Here is a 24,726-nt window from a genome sequence, read left to right as displayed (position 1 = left end):
AGCAATACAAAACTAGTTATCTCTAGTTCATCAGATTAACTAACTTAGAGAAACAACCTGGACCTAGTGACCCTCTTATTGGCTTTTTAACCCACCAAAGTTGTAACTGCCTTCACAGTAACTCTACAACATAATTCCTTCACTTTGCCTGTGTTGCTTCACCATGGCATCACTTCTTTGCTGCCTGCTGTGTACGTTAGACAAAAATGATGTTGTATGATGTCAATCATGAATTCATTTTTTTGTTGGTAAAAATAATTGCTTTGGCTTAACTTTGTTTTTAATTCATAGATCTGCCACCAACTGCATTTTACAGTTTACAAAAATCCATATTTTGCTCTAAATCCAAATGAGCCATTTGAGCCACTGAGCCCTGAAATCTCTTTACAATTAATTAGGTGACAGCCCCAGGAAGCTGCCAAAGCTGTGACCACTGCTTGTCGAAGGACTACTTATAAACATTTAAGGAACTGTTTAAAACTCATATCAACTGAGCTTCAAGTTTCTGAAAACTAAAGGGGTGTTCAGTGAAGTAGGAACATCATAGAAAGTCGATGACATTCAGCAACTTCAAGCAACGATGCAATGGGTCCCAAGTTTTGTCAACTTTAAGGCAACTGATTGAAGCAACTAGCAATTAGAGTGAATGGTATTGCTGATTGGCAAAGGGGGCAAATATATTAACAAGTTATCCAGGCAACATTAGCCTAGAATGTCCACAAGCAACCAACCACAGGCAGCAAAGCGACAGCCAATGAGCAAGTATGGTGATAGATCAAGTTTTGGGGTTTTTCTTTTGGCAAGTCCTATCCCCACTTCAGCCAGTATGTCACATGTATGTATTTAGTATGTATTTAGTTTGAACATGCAGCACATCGAACATGGCTGGAGAGCATAGAAGGAAAGTGTTGAACAATGTCAGTCGCAATCAATACGTTGTTTAACCAATCTAATTTCAATGCTGTGGGCCCACTGTCAATCAGCTCTGGCCAATCACAGATAAATCATTACTGTTTTTCTCCTGTATATGCTCTTATGGCTTCTTTTATAAACAAACATAAAGCAGAAAGATATCTGAGGAAGTTTAGAAATGACAACACTCTGTAGTTTTTGTCAATATGGCAGCCCCAAAACTACAGTATTGGTGGGCTTCAGATTTGAATGACTACTATATGGAATTTGTTATGAAGCACACAGTTGCATACAATTTATGACATGGCATAAACTTCCAAATTTCACATGTTCATCTGTCCAACCAGGAGTGAACACACATTTTTCTTTAACTCACAACTGAGATGAATTAAGTCATAAAGACAGAAAGGAAGACGATTAATGTCACTGTAGGTTCACGTCACCGTCATAGCACATTAACCACCCCTGGTGAATGAACTTGAGGTCAGAATCTGTTTTTCCATGAGCCAAGTCAAGACCCTGAATGATGTCAACTTTTTTCTAATTCACTACAGCTGATTTGATTTGTTTGTGCGAGAATTCACTAAACTTTGTCACTTACACAGTCTGTAAAAACAATATATCTACCTGCACAACAAACAAAATGTTTAACCTGAGATTACCTAGAAAGTCACACTAGTGCAGACTATCCAAGCTGTTCATCCATTATTACTTTTTTTTAGCAGCTATTCAGTTGCATTATAGGCAGGGTATTCAAATGTCCCATCTGCATTAAATGTTGTTAAATGTCAGTGATAATACAGGAGCAGTAATAGCTTCACAACAGGACAGTATACAAGTAGGAGCGTGATTGTTGGGAAATGATGGTGTAGTTTGGCTTATGCATATAGTAACAAGTCAGAACACCCACAATATCACAAAGCACTTCTATCCCTTTCTTGGCTCAACAAGTTTGAACACGAGGGGCTTTCCTTTTCCCCTCTTCACTGATAAGCTTGTCCTTTTAGGTTTGTTTTCTTATCATGAAGCTCAGATTTTAGCTCAGTCAGCTAAAAACCATACACACTCTCTCTCTCTGTGTCACACACACACACACACACACACACACACACACACACACACACACACACACACACACACACACACACACACACAAAGAAAACCAAACTGATTGTCTTAATAGTGCAGAGATATGCTTCCAGACACAAATTGTATCCAAACCAGCAGATATATAAGCACAAAAACACCACTACAGAGATGTTATCTCCATCTTTACTTATGTCATTTTATTTAGAGTTAGATGACAGCTGTGAAGAGTGAAGCTTCGTGGTGACACAAACGCTCATATTCTGACTAGCAAAAATCCCGGGCCAGTGGCAGGCTTATCTAATACACCTGCACTGTGCAGAAATGCCACCAACATTTCTCAATAATGGCATGTGAGCTCAAGCTTCTGAGAACAGTTTGAAGAGTCATGTGCCTAAATGTAAGCAACAGCCAAACAGGAATTACAGCAACCCAAGGCTTTTTTCCCCTTTCCCCAGAAGCATTAGAAACAGATAAAAACACAACAGAAGCCTTAATCACATGTCAAACCGCAAAAAAAAACAAAAATTTTTTTTCTTCTGCTGCTGGTAGCATAGGTTCACCAACAAACAAAACAGAAACTAACGTCTGTTTTAATCATATGCCATTGTGCAAATGTGCAAAATGGGTGTCAGTCACAGCATATTTAAAAGGAGCTCCATTACAAGTTAATTATATGTTAAATGATGAGGCAAGCTGAAAGGCACAATAGCAGGGGAAAGAAGCAATGTGACTAAAAACAGGAGAAGAAAAGCCTGCCAACCAGTTTATTAAGAAAATGCGTTGTCTTTGTGTTGCTGCTGCTTTTGTAATAGTAAAAAATAAGATAAGGACTAATTATCAGTCACCACGTTATCTACCAGTCTCAAAGATTTACTTTCTATCTATAAAACACATTACTTTATGTTCATGTCATAAACTGAACATTTTGACCTGACTTCAGCTTGACAGTTGAGGACCTGCTGGTGAAATTAAACAAGGACATGCTTTTTTTCACTCTTGGATTAGACCCTAGTTGCTGCAGTAGAGGCCAGCGACAGGGCAGAGGGAAAACTTGGACATAGCCCCCGGACAGACAGGGTAATCTTACAAAGCCTGACAGGAGACGAGAGCCTTTTCAAAGTCAGGCAGTTTGCAGAGATTTGGAATCTTCTACTCTCTGATTTCATGACAAAGACATAATATTGAATGAAAAAGTTACCTTAATGCCACGAAATGACTTGCAGCCCACAGAAAGAAATCTCTGCACTTGTAAAATTAAACAAAGATTAGCAGCTGCAGCTTACAGCGTGCTGTAGGGGGTCAACCCCACAAAACAAGATGTGAAAATCTTGGACACATCCGTTCATCTGAATGCAAACGGCATGAATAATAGGACACCACCAGAGAGCTCGCTAACTAGTAATACTGTGAGTCAGTCTTATGAGAGACCATTAAATGGACACACGACTTACAGACAATTAATTCAGCCTTTTCTTTCTAGAGTTTTATTCAATAACAAAAACAATGATATGACAAGTGAATAAATGCACTTCCAGCCATTCAGAAAAGGTCAAAATAGAAAGAGCGCTTACACCAACTCTACGTAAAATGCGTTACAATCGGGTTAAAAACAAATGCTGAAAAACACTACTCAAGTCTGTATTCATAAATCGTATACAAGCTAAATCAATGCTCATGTGTACAGAGTGGCACGTTTTATCTACCGTGCTTGCGGGAAGAAACGACTAACTAGCGAAGCAGCGTAAACTGAGGAGAAAACTTCGACCAGCTACGTCGTTAACGTTAGCTCGCAGCGTAACGCCACTCCGAAGTTTAAAAACAGCCGTACGCCCACAAACAGCCCAAACCCGCTAGTTTACCTTCATAGCAGAGAATGCCAATGTTGTTGTTCATCTTGTCCAGGTACTGGTAGTTCAACAGGTCCATTTTCATTAGTAGCATTTATCGGGCTTTAATTAAAAACAAAGGGGAAAAAAAGAAGACCAGCTTGTTTTCTCCCTTCTCCTCTGAAGCGACGGTAAAAAAGCTAAAGGCCCAGCCTCCAACTTTACTTCTGTGGAAACTCAACAAAATTTAACCCGTGTGGAAAGTGATCTCAGTAAGTTTACTTTTTGAAATACGGGTAAGTATGCAGCGGTGACAAAGCGCAAAGAAATAAAATAATACAAAAATAAGAGTAGCGTCAGTTCTCCTCACAGCCAGCTGTAAGTCGACTGCACTGACACGCAGGCTATGCTTGGTATGACTCCTATGCTTCACCAGCGGTTTCCACTGTTGCTGAGAGGGACGCACTGGGCATGCTCGCTAAATCCGTGGAGCGCCTCAAATATCAGGGATATTTTACGCACAAGATCAGCCTCTCCAAACACATCCAGAGAGAAAGCGAGCGACGGGAGGGAGAGAGCGAGAAAGACACACACACACACACACACACACAGATACCAAAGAACTGCAGCAATCCCACATGAAGTCTTTAGGAAATAAATACTACAGTTAGTAAATATTTTAAGTCCAAGTGCTGTAGTTTGTTGTTTGCTTGTTGTTGTTGTTTTGTTGTTGTTTTTTTGCAAAAGGGTTTTAAATATGTAGACGTGCAATCCAGGCACACTCCATCTAGGAATACAGAGGTCATAAGATTAAAGTTGCCATAAAATATTTTTAGGTCGATATAACCTTATTTGAGGGAGAGTGCCTTACTCTGATGACGGTGCTTTATTGTAAACGTTTCTATGTGTTGTAATAGTATAGGGAGACCTGCGAGATGTCAGGAAATTAGGAGAAAAAAATTTGAATAAAAGGGTAAATAAAAAAGAAACTGTGCTTCAGTTTTTGGAGATGCTGTTCATAAAGCGTTTTGGTTACAGCCAAGATACTTTCCTACCAAAATATTGTTTTTATTCATCTGTCAACAACATACTTTATAGCACAGAATATATTGTTTTTCATTCAGGAGAGGCCATGAGGATAAAGAGCAGGGATATGCATTTTCTAAATTGTCTGTCGGCGTTTATTTGGACAAAAACACAAGCAAACTTTAGTGTGTTGATTTAAAAAAAAAAGGGTTTAAAAGGGCCTGGTGGGCCTCTAACATCCCGAGTGGTCCTCTTCTGCCCCCTAGTGTTTGACGTTTGACATGGGCTAATATATATATATATATATAGATAGATAGATAGATATAGATATATAGATAGATAGATAGATAGATAGATTGCACTGATCAGGCAAGGGGGAATGAAAAGAGTACATAGACTCATGAAGCTCAAAACACTGCATAGCTTGTTGAGAAGAGAAAATAACAATTTCCTCAGGACATATGACAACACACCTCACTAGGTGTGGCTGTGCTTTAGTGTCGGAGTTTTTCATGTGACAAATACATGCAGAATACCTGTGGATATTCACTTTTACACTCAAAATAAAATATTTATAATGGAAAGACAGCAAGAGGAAAGAAAATAAGCAAAAGAGTGAAAGATTCCAAATTAAAGGGAGGAAAACTTATTTAGCCAATATGACCATATATTAGTGTTGCATGTTTGTTTTTGTTTCTGGTCTTGGTAACCTTACGTAACAACATACAAACAGGCCAAATAAGAACAAGGAAGGGTAATGGAAAAGAGCACAGTGGATTTGTTTTGTGGGAAATATCTGATGGTGTGGATTTAACTTTACATGCTAAGTCTACATTTCTCATAAAGCACAAACAGACCTCTATCTCTGTCATTTAATAAAAGACCCCCAAAATCTAAAACTGCTCAAACTAATGTAAAAGGAAAAAAAACGTTACCTCCTGTCTCGCAGAAATATACAAATGCAACAAACGCAGTACGCATCCATGTAAACACACACCCACTTCATCCTGCTTCACAAACACATTGGTTTATACGCCTTCTCCTTTCTTTGTTGTGCAGACACAGACACACAAAAGCCTTTCCTCTCCTTCCTCCTGGCCTCCTCCTCCTCCAGTGGTGACTCAGAACTGAGGAACACGGTTCGTGTCTATTCGGACGGCCATTGTTTGCAGTTTCAGTCACATAAAGGTTGATTTCAGGCTAACTCCTTTCAGTGCTTCACATTATTCTCCGGACAGAGAACCTTGCACAAATATTTTGTGAAGCTTAAGTCTGTTTAGTGCCACAACTTTTCAGGATACACCGAGCTGTTGTAACAGAAGAGATAAGGAGAGACAGGTGCTATCCATCTGTGTACAGAAACTCTCAGACAATAACAGATTGGTGCCCTCTTATGGCCAATAGAGGCTTCCATTGACCAACAAATAATAAATATCAATCAACATTTATAGATGTGTGCATTTGACTAGATAAGTCCAAACCATGCTGGTGGTCTTTCATGATTATACATACCATATTTAATGAGACGTACAACTAAATACCAACATGTTAAACTCATAATGGCATTGGAGGAAATATCTGGGAATCCCCACAGCTAGTAGACCTCGAGACAACATCTATTACAACTACTACATGAGAAATTGTCATAGTAATCTATTAAAAATGGTTACTGAATTTAGAAAACAGCCTCCTTTCATGTCCAATAAGGGTTAGCTGGTGGAATGTGTGCAATATTAGAAATAGTGCAAAACAATAATTGAGTGAAAATTTCAATTTGAAGCAAACTGTGAAGATAAGTGTGAAAATTAGCATCAATATTTGTCATATTTAAGGAAACTTTCTTATTTTCACTCTGACAAAACTATGATAATGAAGAACAGAAGCTTACTGGTGAGCCACAGCTTAGCCCCACATCCCTGTACACAGGAAAGTTACAAGGGTTTGATGTCAAGTTTCTTCCTTCTGAACACAGGTTTATAGTCCCAAAGTGAAAGAAGTAAAAGAGAGGTAAATTGTAACATCGTGGACCTCAGTTATATAAACTGAACCCTGACTTTTTTTTTAACATAATAATGGATAAAGGATGATTCCAACTTTTGAGACTATGTTATACTATTTATACTTACTCTTGTAAAAAATACTGAAAGCCATCAAATAAAAGAAAACTGTAATTTTTACATTTTGCATTCCAATAAAATACAATTAACAACATCAGCAATATCATCAACAACAGCATTTGGGGCATGTTTGTTTTTCCTGAGTATAATGCGGTCTGATTGCAGCTAAAATAAAATGCATGAGTATTCCTGTGGTGGCTACATTTACTTTAACGTGCATACCAATCATGCAGTTATCACAAATGCATTACACAGAGTTTGCTTACAAAGAAAAACACATTCTCCAACACAACATTCCTTGTTCTGGCCTTGCAGGCTGTAAGATGAATAAGTATAATAAGCAGATTAATGGTTACACAACAAGCTGGTGAAAATCCACCTCTTTCTTCCGCAGTGGCAAGTTGTTACACACAAGTTAGCCTAAGGAGGAAATAAACCTTTTCTCCTCACTGTTTCCATAGCCTGCTTTCTTTTGCGCAACTCATATGTGCCAGCTCTAGGAAACACAGTATGGCCCATCAGCTACTGATTATTTATCTTTACCTTTGCCTACTACGGACCATAGACTACATTTACAATAACACCTGTCCTATTTAGACTTTGCTGATCAGGTTTGAATTATGCTTAGTTATAATTTTGCTTAGTTTAGAACCTAAACAGGAGAAGTTGATCCATTAGTATTAGTAAGCCAAACCTTTCCAGCTTTCCTGCCATCACCCCCCCCCCCCCCCCCCCCCTTGCTTCCTCTGTACCCATTCATTAATGTAATCTGCCATGACGAGGTGCTATCAGACCTAGTTTTTTGATCTCCTCCAATGTTTACGTGTCTCTGATCAGGTCTGGGCTTCTCCAGAGAGTGGGTGTGTCAGGAATAGCAACGCTGCACAGGCAAGGTGGTAATTCATGTTAATGCTTCATCAACACACTCTCATGTTGCGACACAAACACTGACAGAACATAAAAGATGACGCTGATTTTAAAGACTATAACAAAGGCTCTCTTGATTTGCTCATGCTTCCTGTTTCTTCTCCGTATTCTGAATCCTCTTCACGCCTTATTGAAAAGTGAGAAAAGAATAGAGGTTTATCACTTTCTTTGTTTACACAAAATAACATTTGTGTAAACAGAATCTCATTAAGGCGTGGAGCAAGAACAACTGTCACAGTGGCAGCGGCCAAAGGTCAAACCCTTGATGACTTTACAGCGTCTCTGAAATATCCCCAAACCATTACTGGCTTTGTTTACACGGTGACATAATGCATCAAAGATGTTTTTCCTTCCTGAAATGTGTCGTCTGAGCCTCTTGTATGAGGCTGGTTACTGAACAATCTCTTTTCCACATACCTCGAAGTTGTAAAAGGTTTGATCGCAGCTATAATGTCTGCAAACAGCTGATGTTCTTATATTTTACATCATGACACAACACAGATTTTAACCAACTCCACGTCACTATGAATTAATCCAAAAGCTTTAGTTTAAACATTTAAATCTCCCCGCTTCTTTACACATGGTTTCTGTGAGCACACACTCCCACAGGAGGAAATATCAGGTTGCTGCACTGAAACAATGACAACAACAGGTGACTGTGTGGAAGCGAAGCCGTTCAGTCATTTCCCGCCTTTGTCTGGCGTGGGGTGAAAAGCTGAAACCTTTTGTTTATTATTAAGCACGGCCTTGTTTAATATTAAACACAAGCTCGCTTTTGGTGGGACTGTTTAACCATTACATCACTGGAGTTTGTGTTTTTGTTATTTTGGGGTTTTTTTTTAGCCTGTCATCACATAAGAGACACCGACCTCGAACTCGATTAAAACCTACATACTAACTCTGTAATATAATACTACTGACATCATAGATACAACAAACTTAATGGGAGACAAGAGGTAAATGCCGGAGATCACCATTATGTACGATATGCCCTACTTTTTGCATTATATCCAATTACTAAACCTTAACGGCAAAAATACCTTAACCTCCTAGGACCTGCCGTCCACATATGTGGACATCACATTTTGGGTTATTTAGACCAAAATACTCAATTTTGCTCTACATAGGCCTGATATCCACTTACGAGGACATTATACTGCTACTGTTCTATCAAAATTTTAAATGAATATCCTCATTTGTGGCTCTCATTTTTCTTAAAAACAAAAATAAAGTAAAAAAAAATCTGGTAATTCTTTGTTTTTACATTCATCGGGCCCCAATATGCCCGAATATCAAAGAGAAATTAAAAACGCATGTCGTGGAAGAGTTCGGGTCTTAGGAGGTTAAGTTGTATAATTCAGAATGTATTATTTTAGGACATTTAGCAAACTTCTATCATGTTACAAAGGTTTAAATATATGTAGAGGAAAGTATCGCAATAAATACATTATTATATACAAATATTTTTGGAATCTGGGCCACGTGGACACTGACAGCTCTGAATAAGAGTCAGTACACCATTAAGGTTGAAGATTCAAGCTTGAGCTACTCCAAGGTTCATTTAAGGAACAAAGACCATTTCATGGTGGTGCTGCCTAATGGCAACCAGATTCCTTTGTTCACATTTAAGTGCTTGCCTTTGAGTATCTATCAGATCTGTTAAAACTTTATGTCCCATATGCCTCGCTTAGGTCATGAGAAATTTCGAGTAGTTCCCAGATTTGCTCTAAAAGCAGACTGAGCTTTTTTAGTTTCAGCTCTGAAACTCTGGACAGTTTCACCTTTCAGATCAGGTCATCTTCCTACAGTCCTCAACTCACCTCTACCTGTTAGCTGGGTTAGGTCTCATTCATAGTGGTGTATTGTCAAATTGCTTTAATTCTGTCTGGTTTCCATTTCTTTTTCTAAATTATTTTACTGTGGTTTATAACTTTCCCTTAATTTTATCTTAATATTGTTACAAATGCGTGTTTTGCAGTACTTGAGTCAGTGTAACTATTATCAACAATGATGGTGGTTTCTTAGTAGTGTTATATGATCTTTAAAATCAACATAAGCCTGCTATGTCCTGTGCAAAGTGTTCTCTCACAGCTGAGACATCCTAGTCATCTGTGACCTTCTCTTCAGTATAGTCCATCTGTCCTGTTTGGCTTTTTGCAGTTCGAGCAGGCTTCCTCACTCTTCTTCTCTCCACGTGATCTCTTGCTCATCTTTAGAGTTTTTGTCTGTCAGTGCTAAACTTGATTTGCACATCTTCTATCTGCCTGATCTTTTTTCTCCCTCTGTCTCTAAGTGTTTTCATCTACTCCTCCCCTGCAGCGTGCCTGCCAATATTTGTTTACGGCATAAAGAAAACCGTCTTGACAGAAACTGGCTGGCACTGGCTACGCTGGCTTCAGGCAATGCGAGGCTGGATACTAATATTATGCAACTGTCAGAAACACATCTCCAATCTTATGTACAGCAAGTTGAGATTCAAATCTCTCAAAAAAAAAAATGCTGATAACCACCAAAAAAAGAGAGAAAAGTTTCCAAATATGGCATCCAACTTTGACACAGAAAAGTTGAGGGTGGTCAGTGTCTCTTTTGTTGCTAATTAAAGAATGGTTAAGCACTTCAAATATATCACACCAAACAGATTCTATTTCTAGTAATGGAAAAGGATAACTCCGCCCATCAGCCATTCGAACCTATCACAACATTCTTGCCATGCTAACAATTAGCTTGTAGCAAACCAACCCCGGGGGAATGTCTGTGCCACTGCCACTCATTTTCTCAATCTTTGTTTTGTATCCTGCTTTGCTATGCTGGATGCAGTGGCAATTAACACAATATATTAGTTGATATTCTTAGTGTAACCCTGAAATTCCCATTTGAAAGTTAAAATGTACAGAAAATATAGAAATCAAACCTAGACAATGATTCATCTAGGTGAACACAAAAGAATGCAATAAATAAATGCAATGCATTCTTTAAAACTGCTGCCTTGCATAAGATGTGTGCGCATTTCTTTTTGTATGCTTGGACAGGTCAAATGAACTACCTTTGTAACAAAAAAAAAATGAAAAGTAACAATGACTCATCAAAATGCTTTTCCTGCACTAGAAAAGTCAACCTTTTTTTGTGAAAGGCAATGCAATCCTATTTTATTTAATTCTCAGTAGCTATAGCGAGCGCTATCAAAAAGAGAGGAATGTCAAATATGTGTGGTCAGCACAGCTCTGAGAGAAGGTTCCCTCACTGAGACACAGAGCTGCTATAAGACCAGCAAGTGTGACATTTACTGAAAGCAAATCTAGGACACGGTTTCTTTTACATTTTAAATGTCAATGTTAGGACCCAAATTCAACCACCGCCTCTTGTCAGCTGAGTTCTCTGAACGTGACTTGACTATTTCACTCATTATAGAAAACTTTCATGTAAAGAAAGAAGAGAGGAGCTTTACATGAAACCTGGTGGATACCCAAAAGTAAGGAGTGTGCTGGATGATCTGCGTGTTTCTGCAGTTACTTAACTTTCTAATAATTTAAATTAATCAATAAAGATGATAATTCTTTGTACTTTTTTTCTCAATACATATTTCATACTTGATGCTGCTGATGTCGTAAAATATTATTGCAAAAAGCCTGATTTCCATGCCTAAAGGAGTCTGCTGTGAAATATACCACATTGCAGTGTAATATCATATCGAATTTGAGAGACAAGTACTTGCTTATGTGTAATATCTGTAGAGAAACTATAAAAAAAGCAATTGGTCAACGTAAGAAACTCAAATGACATTTTTTAACAGACAAATACAAAACAATCTGAGGTTTTGTATATGTGTGTTACAGGGAAAACTGTGTGTAACAGGGAAAAAAAGGCTTGGAACCATGATCTTGTGACACTTGACTTTTGACCCTGCAACAATGGCAGCCTGTAGAACTTGTCGCTTTAATAGCCGTCTGCTGAACCGGCGGTGATGCAATACCTGAGTAAGTGTGCATTGGTCAAGCCCTATGTAAATACAACTGTCAAAGGAAGTGTATAGTGTAGAGGTAAAGAAAGATGAAGTCATCTTTCATTTACTGCTTGTTACGCTGCATTGGGGAAAATCAGCCATGGCAGTATTCTGTACACAGGAACAGGAGGGGAACATACCCTCAGGGTCATTCAAATTGTACGAATGTATGATTCTGAGGAAGGTCAATCATCAAAGAACTCCAGGGCACTCTCTGGCACTCTTTCTGTCTGTTGTTTTTTTTTTAAATACAGATGTATGTAAAGTCCCTTTGTTTTCTATAAAGATCATAAGATAAAATATGTTTTTTCTCCCCTTGCTATACTGTAAAGATAGTAGAACCAGTATCAAAACACAGTACACTGACTTTGGGCTCAAAACCTAGAGAATCCAATAAGAGCAACCACTGCAATCATTGCTCAGGTGTATTATAGACTAAGAGACTAAGATTTCACACTTGAAAGGAGTTTAATATTAACTATTTTATTGGGCTATAGTGGCGCTAGTGCAAAGTTTTTTACACTGGTAGTGCAAAAAGACGTTTGGAGGATGTATTAGCAGAACACATATACCATATCCACAGATTAATTATCTCATGGCTAGACATGGACTTCCGTAATAGTAATCACCTACGTCCACATTGAGCATATTCCTTCATCCTGCAACATGCCACTTGGGAATTGTTGCTAGCTGGTTATGTTTTGGTGTTTGTTTTACTATTTACTTTCGTTACTTCAGCTAATTTTTTACTAGCATACTACATGGTCTATGTTTATGTGTCAGGTTGGGTCTTAGACTCCACCTCTCTGGGAACATCTCAGGCCACCCTGAGTGTGAGGGCCTGTCTCCCCCCACTACACTGATGCCAGTCGCTGATGCCCTCACCCGTCAGTGCATTGGTGGTTCTCAGTGTCCAGAACTGGGCGCTTGAGTGTGTACTGGCTCACTCCCAGCGGCTGCTTGGTGGGGCCCTCAGATCTCGGCTCTCTGGGCCCAGGGGCTTGGCCCGCTCTGGCATAGCAGGCTGCCGGCAGAGCCTGCAGGCATGTCACTGCAGCCCCCTGTGGCTTCTGCGCCATTACTGCTGGTTTCCTTGGTGTGTTGTTCTCTTTTGCTTGTTTTCTTTTTTTTTCCAGCAGGTGATCCATCGGATTTTCAGTCTTTTCTCTCTGTCCCTCTCCCCCTCTGTTTTTCTTTTCCTCTCCTTTTCTTTAACTTCTCTTGTCCCCCAGTCTTTTGTGTTCAGATTGTAATAACTTAAAAGTAAAAAAATAAATAAATAAATAAAAAAATAAATAATAAGGATCAGTCAAGTGGACCAGCCTGGCAAAGCCGTAATGATTCACTTAGGAAAATAAAATCTGTTGGGCATTTTTATTGGCCTTCAGACAATAATCCTGATTGCTGCAGGCAACATAAATAAATAAATTAAATTAAATAATAATTAAGTTGGACAGTGAATATGGACTTAACATGGAGAGCTACACATCATTTGTCTGAGAAGTAGTAGTAATATTACTACTGGAGCAGTAACATTCATAATGCCTAAGAGTCCATTATTACTTTATGCCTTGTTTTTATTGGCCATCAGAATCAAATAATGCTTCCCTCTTTGCTTTTATCATAGTATAACAGGCTTATAGTAACAGTTAACTCTATCAAACTGGAGGATGATAAAAAATAATCCCAGTGCAATTCCAGTCACTCTTTATCATTTGACTCATCCTACCCAGAAACAGCCAAACACACTGCAAAGCCTTTGGTCCAGTAATATTTTACATACCATAAATGTCTTTTGTTATGGTAAAAAGAAGACCATAACAAACAGATGTGAAAGAACTATGGAAAAAGTGTACCAATAAAATATGAGATAAAATGGGATGAGAGAAACTTTTACATCACTTTGCCTTAAATCCCTGTGGTCGTTACAGCTGATAAAGACCTTTCTGACAAACAAGGCTTTTCTACTGCAGACTCTTTGAACTATAGAACAACTGATAGGGGCAATAACCCAGACAGGCCTAACAGTTCTTGTAATACGTAGTCTGTAAAATAATGAAACATAAGAGATACCGGCTACAGGACTGATAATAAAGCTGACCAATAAAACAACTGAACTAGACACAATACAGGACACACATAAAAGGCATTATGAAAAATAACTGCACTGTCTGCCATCATGTGCCACATTGTCTTCCATTGTTTTGCTTGTGGCTGATTCTTGCTGGTAGCTTTTACTGTAAATTTAACCACTGTCTAAAAAACAAGACAGAGTTTGTCAGTGAAAAACATGGACTGAATCTATATGTATGTATTATAATAGAGATGTGCCATGGGGCTATTAATGGTCATAGGTCCAGCTGCTATATATAATGTATCGTAGTCTAATGTTATGGATAGATTAAAAAAAAAAGTGTGAAAAGTGTCAACACTTAGCATTTTTACAGAGGCCAGAAGTTCCTTCATTTCTTTTGAGTATTAATGTCTGTTTAAAAATTATAATTTTATTCTACAAGTAGAGGGCAGTTAGCTTAGCTTCGCAGGCAGGCTTTGTTTAAAAGTTAATAAAATGTCACCTTCTGCCTTAAAGTTAAATACTTTTGTTTAGTTTGATGACAAGTCTCAACTTTATATGAGGTACATGAGACCATTTCAAGAGCACTGACTTGCTGGATTTCTCTACTCTGTGTGAGTTTGCCAAACAATCAGAAACTCAGAAAGGTATCAGTTAAACAAATGTCTATTTTGCATGTATGCAGTCCTTTTGTGAATCATGCAAAATGTTATCATTGGCTCCCAATGTTGAATCAAAGACCCACTTGTTTTTCTTGTGAGCCACTGGGTTACCCATACATACAAGATCGTGTTTATCAAGATCTAAGCCATTTCCTTCAAAATGCCCCACCAAGCCTGATGCACTACACAGAAGGAGCTGTGCTACTCATTATCTACATTTCATGTTCACTTAAAACCTGTGTCATGTTACACGGGCTGAACTGAAGAAAAGTCAGAAACCAAAACAGGTTTGAGGGCAAACCTACTCTTTCCTAAGGAAGCCCTAAACAAAACCAAACCCATCCCACCCACGGGCACGAATTCTCAATCAAATTACCTCCCACGTAGAATCCCTCCGGATGGGTTTAGACAAAGAGCAGTGATGCAAGGTCTCCGATTTCCCTTTCAGTGTTAATCCAAGTACATACAAATCATTATCGACATGCTACGACTAGTCCGGACAATACATTTGCTCGAAGAACTTCTACACCACCCTTTAAGAGTTTAGAAAAGTGCCAGCTCAGATTAACCAAACTTGCCTCTACCGTTGCGGTACACCTCAATAAACATCAGCTGTGTGACTAAACTGAGGAGGTTTACTGTCGTTTGCAAGCACAGTGTCAAAGCCAGTTTCATGAAATCCATTTGATGAACATTTAATGAGCTTAAGAACTGAAATAAAAACAACAAAATATAAATTTAGCCTTCGGGTGTTGTTAATCCCCTCATTCTCCTTTTATAAATCTGCTCTGGATTTTTTTTAATGGTATATTATCTTTATATTTAAATAAGACTAATAATTACCGAATACCACTGTTCCTACATTAGCATTTCTAGCTAATGCTAACACCAGCTAATACCAATTCGCTTACCTGCTAACAATGATAATGCTACTTTGCTAGTATTTATAAGAAAATGTTTGTAGAGTTCACTGTCATAAATGAAAATGTGAGTGTGCTAACATTTGTTTAATGTTTATTACAACAACGTATGCACAGAACTTGGGGAAGAAAGCATTTTCTTATAATGCTTCTTATACGTGGAACAAATTACAACAGGATCTGAATCTGTGCAGCTTAACTGGACTGAAGGGTTTTAAACAGATTCTGAGGATGATGGAGAAAGCATTATTGGATGGCTGTTCCTGCTCTTAATGTTTTATTGCTACAGTCTTTTATTTTATTTTTACTTGTAATTTTCCAGTTATTATTATCCAGAATTGTAATAACTATAGTATGTTTAAACAAGTTGTAGATTTTTATGGATATTTAAAACAAGACGATCTTGAAAATGAGAGCTCGTGTCACAGTGAGATTATTGTGAACAATTTATTTAAGTTTTGCTAATAAGCACTAAATGCAAAATGATGAAGTGACTTTTTTCAATATACAGATTGGAAAATAAAATAAAAACTGGCAGAACCAGAAAACACAATGTTTGTCAATCCGTCTGTCTCTCCATCCATCCAATTTTTGTTACTGTTATATGAGAAAGCAACTACTGTATGCCACTCATCACAATCAGTCAGAATTTAGTATAAGTGAGGAAGACAGTTGAAATAGTTGGAAAAAGAATGAGTGCTTCAACAAACCATGGAAACTATAACAACAAAGGGTGTATTCTGAAAGTGTGTGTGTGTGTGTGTGTGTGTACGTGCGTGCGTGTACGTTTATTTTATAAACAAACAAGTAGGATTTGAGTGCACCATACGAGACCACAACCACCTTCTCTTGGCACCAACTCCTCCTTTGTTGTGGTTCCTGTCAAAAACAAAAGGTCCGTATTCCATCTTTTCAATAGAGCCCTAAATAGCTGGCTCTCTTTGGAATGACTGGCTTCAGTCTGACGTCCACGATCCAACACGCAATCTGGGCCTGCTCACTGAGAGCGCTCACCGAATTTATGAAACATATTATGTAACTTATTATTCAGGAAATATGCATGCATATTTTATAAGACGCAGAAAACGCGAAGCTACAAACAAAAATAATTAATCTGTCCTTGAAGCTGGGCTTGCAATGCATTCTAGACTGATTTTCAAATACAGGTCTGCTTCCAGGAAGGGTGGAGCACACTGTGAGATCTTCCAAGTAGACACCAAAATTGCTATGGAGGGTGATGACAAGTATTAAGCATTTACCCACATTCACCATTAAATACAAGGCACAGTTTACTTCACTGTTTTTTTAGTATGTGTGTAATTACCATATATTCGGCTTCAGGAGCATAAAACCTGTCATTAGTGTTGCATCCAGACAGTTTGTCCTCAAACCGGAAGGTGGCTCCCTGACAAAGACCGGTACTGCTGAAGAGTGTGTGTACTGTAGGCATGTATATGCAAGCATTGTGCTGTTTCATATTTGGAGTAGGTTGAAGTATATTTATATACATTTATATAATTTTTTTAGCAGGCTTTTTCCCTATAGTGGTTAAAGTTGTAGTTTCTCATCGAAGTTTTTTCAGATGCGGATGAATTGCTTAGAGAAACATACAAAAAATATGGTGCAAAGAGCCACTTTATCCCAGCATGCAAACATCGCCTTATAGATGAAGTAAGTGAAAGTGAAAGGGAAAGTGAACTGCAAAATTGATCCAGGTATCTTACAGAATGTCAGGGTGGCTGTGCAGCTGGAGCTCAGCAGAAGTTCTAAGCACCAAGCCAGAGCCTTGGACATTAATCCTGCAGAGATGCAATGCATCTCTCACCGTGAGAGAGCCTTCAATGCTTAGCACAAACGATACGGCAGAATTAAACCAGTTCTGTGAGAAGCCCAGAAGTCTGACTTTCAGGTCTGACTACCCATATGGAAAAGATATATATAAATCTTATAAAGTTTGTATCTGTCTTGTGTGAAACTTGTATGAAAAGCATATAAGAGTGAAAACAGATATAAGATCCCTTGAAAAATTATATAATGAAACTTGTATGTTTTGGATACTTACTAAAACAATGTATGAAAGTAATGAGAAAGTGGCCACTTTCATGAGTAAATCATGTAAGCCTTATATGTGATTACTCATGAAAGTGGCCACTTTCATGAGTAATCACATATAAGTTTTTACTATTTCTTTTCCATATGGGTAGCAGCTAACAGCAACGTTTAAATGTTTGTTTGGTTTTGTTTAATGATAAGTGTACTGTAATCAGGAAACTTGTTGTGTTGCATTAGTTTAAGAGCACTGTCTTTGACTCAGATCACATTCTATGGAAAACCAGTTTTTCTTTTAACTGTACTCATAAACCTGCAAGGCGACATACAAACGTAGATCCAAGGCTATGATATTTCTATACTTTTCTAACTGTCGGCAGATTCTCGTGAACAAAGCCGTTACTGCTATCAGCCCATCACAAGTACAAAAAAAGGAAAACAAAATGTTTGAATTGTATAAACGACAAAAACTTCCTGGTCTGAAATGTGAAACCAATACAGAAGTGCCTTTGTATATCAGAGTCAAAAAGGAGGATAAAGAAAGGAATGCTTTACAGTGTGACTGACAGGTAATAAGCATATGAGAGAAGCGCATCGTCTTCACAAAACTAAGCAACATCACAGTGACTGCATCACCTCTTCTATACAATCTATGGGTTCTCCTTGAAGAGTTGCCTCATGTTGTTAGAACTAATGGAAGTACAGTTTCTTTTTAAGCTTGTATAAGCTTTCATATTCAATTAGCCTTAATATTTGGGCCTGAGCCAGCAATTCTATTTCTAAACATTACTGCAGTAATGTCAATACATTAATTATGTTCAGTAATTTTATGTCCTTCAAGACGGCATTTCTATAGTTCCCTGAAATATTTCAAACAGTGATGGCTTATCTGCAGGGGTATGCAGGGGTATGGTTGGAACAGCTGATCTGATCCAAAGCACTGGCCTAAGTGAGCCCCACTCATTCGACGTGAATTAAATCAGTTGTTGAAAAGGCAGGCCTGAGCCTCTCCCTGATCTGTGACAAGGCTCTGGTGTCAAGTGCTGCGCGGTCTCTGCAAAGGCTCGTCATAAATGCAAATGAGCCCACAGAGGTTGTTGACTTAACTGCCTGTTGGCCTGGTTGTTCAACTAACTTGAAGCTAGTTTTGGCAGACTCGCTCGTTAGCTGACTAGTGTAGCAGTTAGCTCAGCTGGCTCTCCGATTCAAGCCGTTTTCTCCGCACTATTGTGGAAACAGGTTGCGTGCATTGTCTTTGGACAAAGAGGCCATACACAGCTGACAACAAAAAGTGGCATCAGTGCAGGAGAAAAAAACAAAAACACTGCAGGGGAGCGAGGGAGCAGAGGAGGAGGGGTGGGGAGATCCCAAGGCCTTTTACTGAGAAGTACAAGGAAGCAGATATTCCACTTAATTTGAGTCAGAACATTACAGGAACACGCTGGTGACACAGCAGTTCTGATTATCTTACTGTATAATGACTTGCTTATATGTGCGTCAACTTAATCAGCTCCAAAATGGGGATCTTCAAATAACCTTCTAGCCGGTTTTATCAAAGTGAAATAGACACAACAGGAAGACTGAATCTCTATAAAATAATGATACTAAGAAACACTTGTCTCAGTGGAATTCACCGCATGTCTTGTTTCTTTTAAGAATTCAAATCATGGTATTTATGGAAATAAATCACAAAAAATTCACAAAGTCAGAGCTTCTAGATTTTTCTCTCATTTCCAATGCCACTCTACCAAAGACCAATTATTAAAAGTCAAATAAACAAACATACTGTGTTTCTGTGCAAAATATCAAAAATAACAAACTGAGCTGCCTCCTCTAAACAGTGCATGTCAATTATCAGTGGTATCCACTGAATGTTAAGTGTCCTTGTAGTTTTCGCTCAGCTCTGGAGCCTGCTGGCTGCAGGGAGGCCTGCTGAGAAGGACCGGCCATTTCTCGTTAATCTCGGAAGGAATTTTTTTCTGCACTGCCAGAAGCACTCAGACATGATTAGGGAAAGAGAAAGGAAAAGACAGAAGAGGCCAGAACAAAAAAAGTAAGATAAAATTAAGACAGCGATGAAGTGAATGACTGGAGAAGAAGATGGACAGAAATCAATGAGAGTGACACAGACACAGAGTCAGCAGCAGGAGAGATAAAACCCCACCCTGATTTCAGTAAAAGCAGGTTAACAGCGAGCTGCTGGTTAAAAAGAAGTAGTGATGACAGTTGAAGGCCGTTGGTCTAATTTGCCTGCAAATCAGAAAGCACAATTGTACAACACAAAGACACCTATTGTCTTATGAAAGAAAACGTGGCCCGGGGGTTTAGACTGTAAATACAGTTGCACTTCATCTATATGTAGCACGACTGTAATGATACAAATCATTTGCCTGCACCTTTCAACGGTACAACAGTCAATAGAGAGGGAGAGGAAGCAAAAAAGCGGCATGCATCTGAACTCGATTTCTGCAGGCTCATAAATACAAGCAGAAATGGAAGCTTGATAAAACTTACTCTCTTCCTCATTCGCGTGAACAAACGATGCTGCTCTCGACAGAACATCCAGTGGCGTCTCCATGCTTGGATGCCTGCAGGGCAGAGAGGAGGGCAAAGTGTCAAAACTCTTTAAAACTCACTATTTGTCAGTTTAAGCAAACAAAAAAAGGAGTTAATATTTAATTTCCTTAAAAGCTCCAAAACTGTTTCAAAGTCTCATGGTGCAAAAAAGTAAAAAATAAGAAATCTGACTGCTTTAACTGATGCAGAATATAAATATAAAAGATTCTCTCGTTTTTTCCTCATTATATTACAAAATGTTGCTTCTCTACTCATCACTAAGATGATTGTGCTTAGTGTTCCTTTAGCACAATCACCTGTCCAAGACTTTGCCTTTATACTAGAATAGTCTCACCTGATTTAGGTATAAATATAAAATATAATAACAAAGACATTGTAGTCAAACATTACAAGCCAGTGTTTAATAGTTGCGTCCTTTCAGCACTTGCTAATGAAACAAACCAGCCTTTACTCAAAACAGAAATAAAAATGCAAATTTCTTACCAAATATATACTGTCGTCAATATTAATATGTTTATTTTTTTTTATTTAGTATTTATAGGTGAGGTAGGTGTGTTGAGAATCTTAGCCGCATACACTGGACCTTTCCCTTTTGCAATAAATGATATATTCCCAGTGAGCGTGCTTAGACTACGAGTGTCTTTGGTGCACGAATGCTGAGGGTCTACCAAGTGCACATGTGCAACTCCTCAAAGATAACCATAACCCTGAAGTGAAAGGTTTACAAACTCTCTTAAAAGGCTACTTTAAATGCAATTTGGAGCAAAGTAAAGCGTGCAATTAATAATGTGATTAACATTAAACAAATCAAACACTCCTTAAATGGCTAAAATGTCTTTGTTTAGTTTATGTCTATTTCGTGGTTATAAGTGGACTGTGTTTTTAACTTTACAAGCTTTTATTTTGTTGATACTTCTATCGTTTATGTCATTAGACTGTGAAAATTATATCAACATATGGGTGTCAAATATATGGCTCATGGGCCAGAACATGCTGCCAAAGGGTTCAGTTTGGCAAACTGAATTGATTTAGAAAAAAAAAAAAAATATATATATATATATATATATATATATATATATATATATATATATATATATATATATATGTATAATAACAATAAAATTAGCTGCAAAATAATTACATTTTTGGGAAAACACACTGCTTTTCCTGGTGTGGTGATGGCAGCATTGCTATACAGCAGAGAAAATGTATGGAAAGACTTCCAGAGCTCCAAGAGTTCTTTAAATTATTAAATACTAATCTGTTTTTCTGGGTTTTTAAGCTCCGTGACACTCTATATGTGAAGGTTCACTCTAAATTGTGATGCACATGTAATTACTAAATGTAATTACTATTATCAAAAACATTATGATATAATGGATTTACTGATCCAACTCGCATGAGATCAAACCGGACTGTATGTGGCCCATGAACTTAAATCGGCCCTGTAATAGCAGATCATAATCATTAAAAAAGCCAGGTGCTTTCACTGAAATTCAAAATTATATGAATGTTGTTTCATTGTACTGATCAGACTTGAGATCACATGTGTGACTGGTCCTTAAGAGAGTCTTTGTTGGATCCAGCTGATTGTCAATAAGCCTTTCACTTTTGGGCCAAGTTTGGGATTAAGAGTTTGCCGCACTGACAGCAAACCCTTAATCCAGATGGATTGTGAAAGTACCTTCAAACACTTGTGTGGTCTGCGAGCCTCAGTCATCAACATGAAGAAAGCATGGCCTACAATATATATCATTTTTTGCTGTCTTGTTCAGTAGTCGTTCTATAAAATAATTATGCTTCCTACACTGTCATTTATCGTCAGCAGTAGTATGTATAAACCAGCCATCTGTCATTCCTGATGTAATTACACTTCATTATTACCACTTAGAGCTTTTTTATTCACTTTAGAGTTGTCATATTCTTATTCAGACACAGAGTTTTGTTTTCTTAGTTTTCTTTTTTTTTAGGATTATTTTTTTATTTCTCTCCTACAGTGTTGACTAGCTGAGCTATGAAAGGTATTTGTGGATTAAAAAAAATGCTCCAGCGCATTTCTCTTCCCTCTTTCTGCATTCCTAGGATACCTTGTTACTCAAGGAAAACAGAGTATCAAGCATCGTTACTACTGAAAAGTAGCCCGTACTACGACTTCAAATCAAACCGCAAACGCAGCAGGGTTACGCGGGGATACCTCGTTACTACACGGTGGTGAGCGTAAAGGAAACTCGACAAGCATTTGATGGGACAGGTCTGCGCTGAAAAAGAAAAAAAAAAAAGCCGAATATAATGGTAGCAAGTGCGTCCACTTTTATTCCCACCGGTGAGAGTATTTATATCGGTCTGACTCAGTGCTTCCTTAACAGCGGTCCCTTAAGATGAACCCTATCCAGGAAGGATTAGAGCAAAAGGATCTGCACTGAACTCTGCCTGGCACTGGAGAGGAAATGCATAGCCTCTTGATATTGATAAGCTTTCACTCATTTCCTCCACACTCACTGCAAACAAGTGAAATCTCTAAAGGAAAAGCGTGTGGCCGAAAGCATTATAAAGTTTGGGAACCCGCCAGCACTGCTTCATATCGTGAATGAAATGTGTAAGAAGGCTCCGGATAATATTTCAGCCCTATTTTTAACCGCTCCAATATACAGGCTTCATTTACAAGCTTAATATTACAGGGAAAAAAGGGTCCAATATTTGTCCTTCGCAGCTTAGATAAACACTGCACTCTCACACTACTGGGAGAAAAAACAAAAACGAAACAATGTCAGTGACACACAACTTCATGTTTGGCAGCACATACCTCCTTCAAGCGCCACTTTGGTATCTTCCAGAATGATAGCGTCCACACAAAGATTAACCGAAATAAAACATATGGTCCCAAAGAGAGTGCCAGAAAAATAAAAAATAAAAAAACTGAAGCCGCGACTGAGCGGTCCCGTACGAGGCCAGACAATAGTAGCAGAGCTGTCGGGACAAACTTGCTTGTAAACGAAGAGGAGGAGGAGGAGGAGGCAGGGAAGGGAGGGAGAGAGCAGGAATGCCTGGAATGATGGAATTCAGTTCCTAGCAGGTGGTGAAAGTGAAGCGCGCTGATTGGCGAAGGACGGGAGCAGTGATATCAGCATATATTATGATAATGACGCATTGCATCACATCCTCTGGAGGTTTGTAGCCCTTGCTGTCACTGCGTGCAGCATTATTAGGTCTTACTCTGAGACTGGGAGATTGTGAAACGGTTAGTAGGTGACTCAAGGGCACGTTTACACCCGCGCACAGTGCGAGTGTTAACCAGTGAGAATGGGGTGTGGCAAGTATTTAGACGGACTGACATGAGACGGGATATTTTAACTGTCAAAACTGTGTTTCTGACACCTTTTTTTAATATTACCGCGTCGAGAGGGAACAAATTCTATGTACTGTTCAATTAATTCATAGAGCACATTATAAAAAATACCAAAGAGTACATGAGTACACTGGAAGGCTTTGGAAAATATGAAGGAAGGGATATATTTTTAAATGTTCCAAGTATCAGCAGCTTTTTTCTGCTGATAAAGACCCTCCCCATGGTCATAGTACACCAAAGTATATAAGTAATAGATAAACAATGAATTGATGAAAAGGTTCCTGTTTTTTCACTGTGCACTTTAGAAATTTCAGTGGTTCTTTGTTGGGTTTTTTTGTTGTTGTTGTTTTTTTTTTTACAATGGGCTCACATAAAAGGGGCATATTCTATGAAATAACACAACGCTTTGTTCTATAATTACAGGGCAATCTGGGCAGTAAGCTACAACAACCCTTCCTGTTTTTTCTTTGTCTCATAGTACAATATCACAGGGATAAAATGTGTAGTTAACCTTCTTTACCCTGTCAGAAAGGGGAATTTCACTGGTTTGACCTACTTAAGCTCAAAGTTGGTTTGTGTTTGACATCTCTGCTTTATTAAGAAGTTTACAAGTTGGCATTCGGACGTGCTATGATGTACACTTTGAAGACGGTGGCATTAACAAACGACAGGAGGTAGTGTTGGAAATGTTAGGGTTTACGCTGGGTGTGACCAGGAGGAGCACGATTAGATCTAAAAGGGCCGTTTGAGTACAGAACGCATTGTTATGTTCCTGAAACCAGTTTGAGATGATTTGGTCTTGGCGAGCTTGGGTGATTGGTAATAAGAGGCCTAAAGCGTGTCTAAAAAATATCCTCAGCACCATGACACAACCACCACTGGCCTGAACCCTTGATATAGGGCAGGATGGATCCATGCTTTCATGCTGTTTACACCAAAATTTTGCCCCTACAATCTGAGAGTTAATGAAATGAACAAAACTATGGAATATCTCCATAAAACCCTGAACTCAATGCAAAAAGAAAAGATAAGAAACAAAACAAACAAAAGAGGAAGTATGGTTAGTTTTGTTTTTTTAAGACACCATTTTTGTAAGAAGCTTCAAGCCAAAAATATTTACTCTCATAGGGTTCTAAAAATGTAGCAATATAACACTGCACAGGAAAATTGTGATTAACTGCAGTACTTGTATAAATCTAGC

The 24,726-nt window shown here is 38.4% G+C and overlaps 1 protein-coding gene across 3 annotated transcripts in view; it reads right to left on the bottom strand.

The window, feature by feature from the left end:
• Nucleotides 1–23,185, bottom strand: part of vgll4b (vestigial-like family member 4b) — a 41,666-nt gene extending 18,481 nt beyond the window's left edge. The window contains exons 1-2 of one of the 3 annotated variants that reach the window (XM_040052300.1): nucleotides 22,983–23,185; nucleotides 20,117–20,190 (exon numbers count right to left, since the gene is read on the bottom strand). In XM_040052300.1, the coding sequence (XP_039908234.1) occupies nucleotides 20,117–20,180 (64 nt within the window). In that variant the 5' untranslated portion in view covers nucleotides 20,181–20,190; nucleotides 22,983–23,185. Of the gene's footprint in view, nucleotides 1–3,860; nucleotides 4,474–20,116; nucleotides 20,191–22,982 lie in introns of those variants that run through there. The other 2 variants (XM_040052298.1, XM_040052299.1) reach the window with 2 other exon arrangements.
• Between the last annotated feature and the right edge of the window lie 1,541 nt (nucleotides 23,186–24,726).

Source organism: Simochromis diagramma, unplaced genomic scaffold (assembly GCF_900408965.1).
Source record: "Simochromis diagramma unplaced genomic scaffold, fSimDia1.1 OVJJ01000389.1, whole genome shotgun sequence".
In the NCBI taxonomy this organism is placed as follows: Eukaryota; Metazoa; Chordata; class Actinopteri; order Cichliformes; family Cichlidae; genus Simochromis; species Simochromis diagramma.
This window is presented reverse-complemented; position numbering and strand designations above follow the sequence as displayed.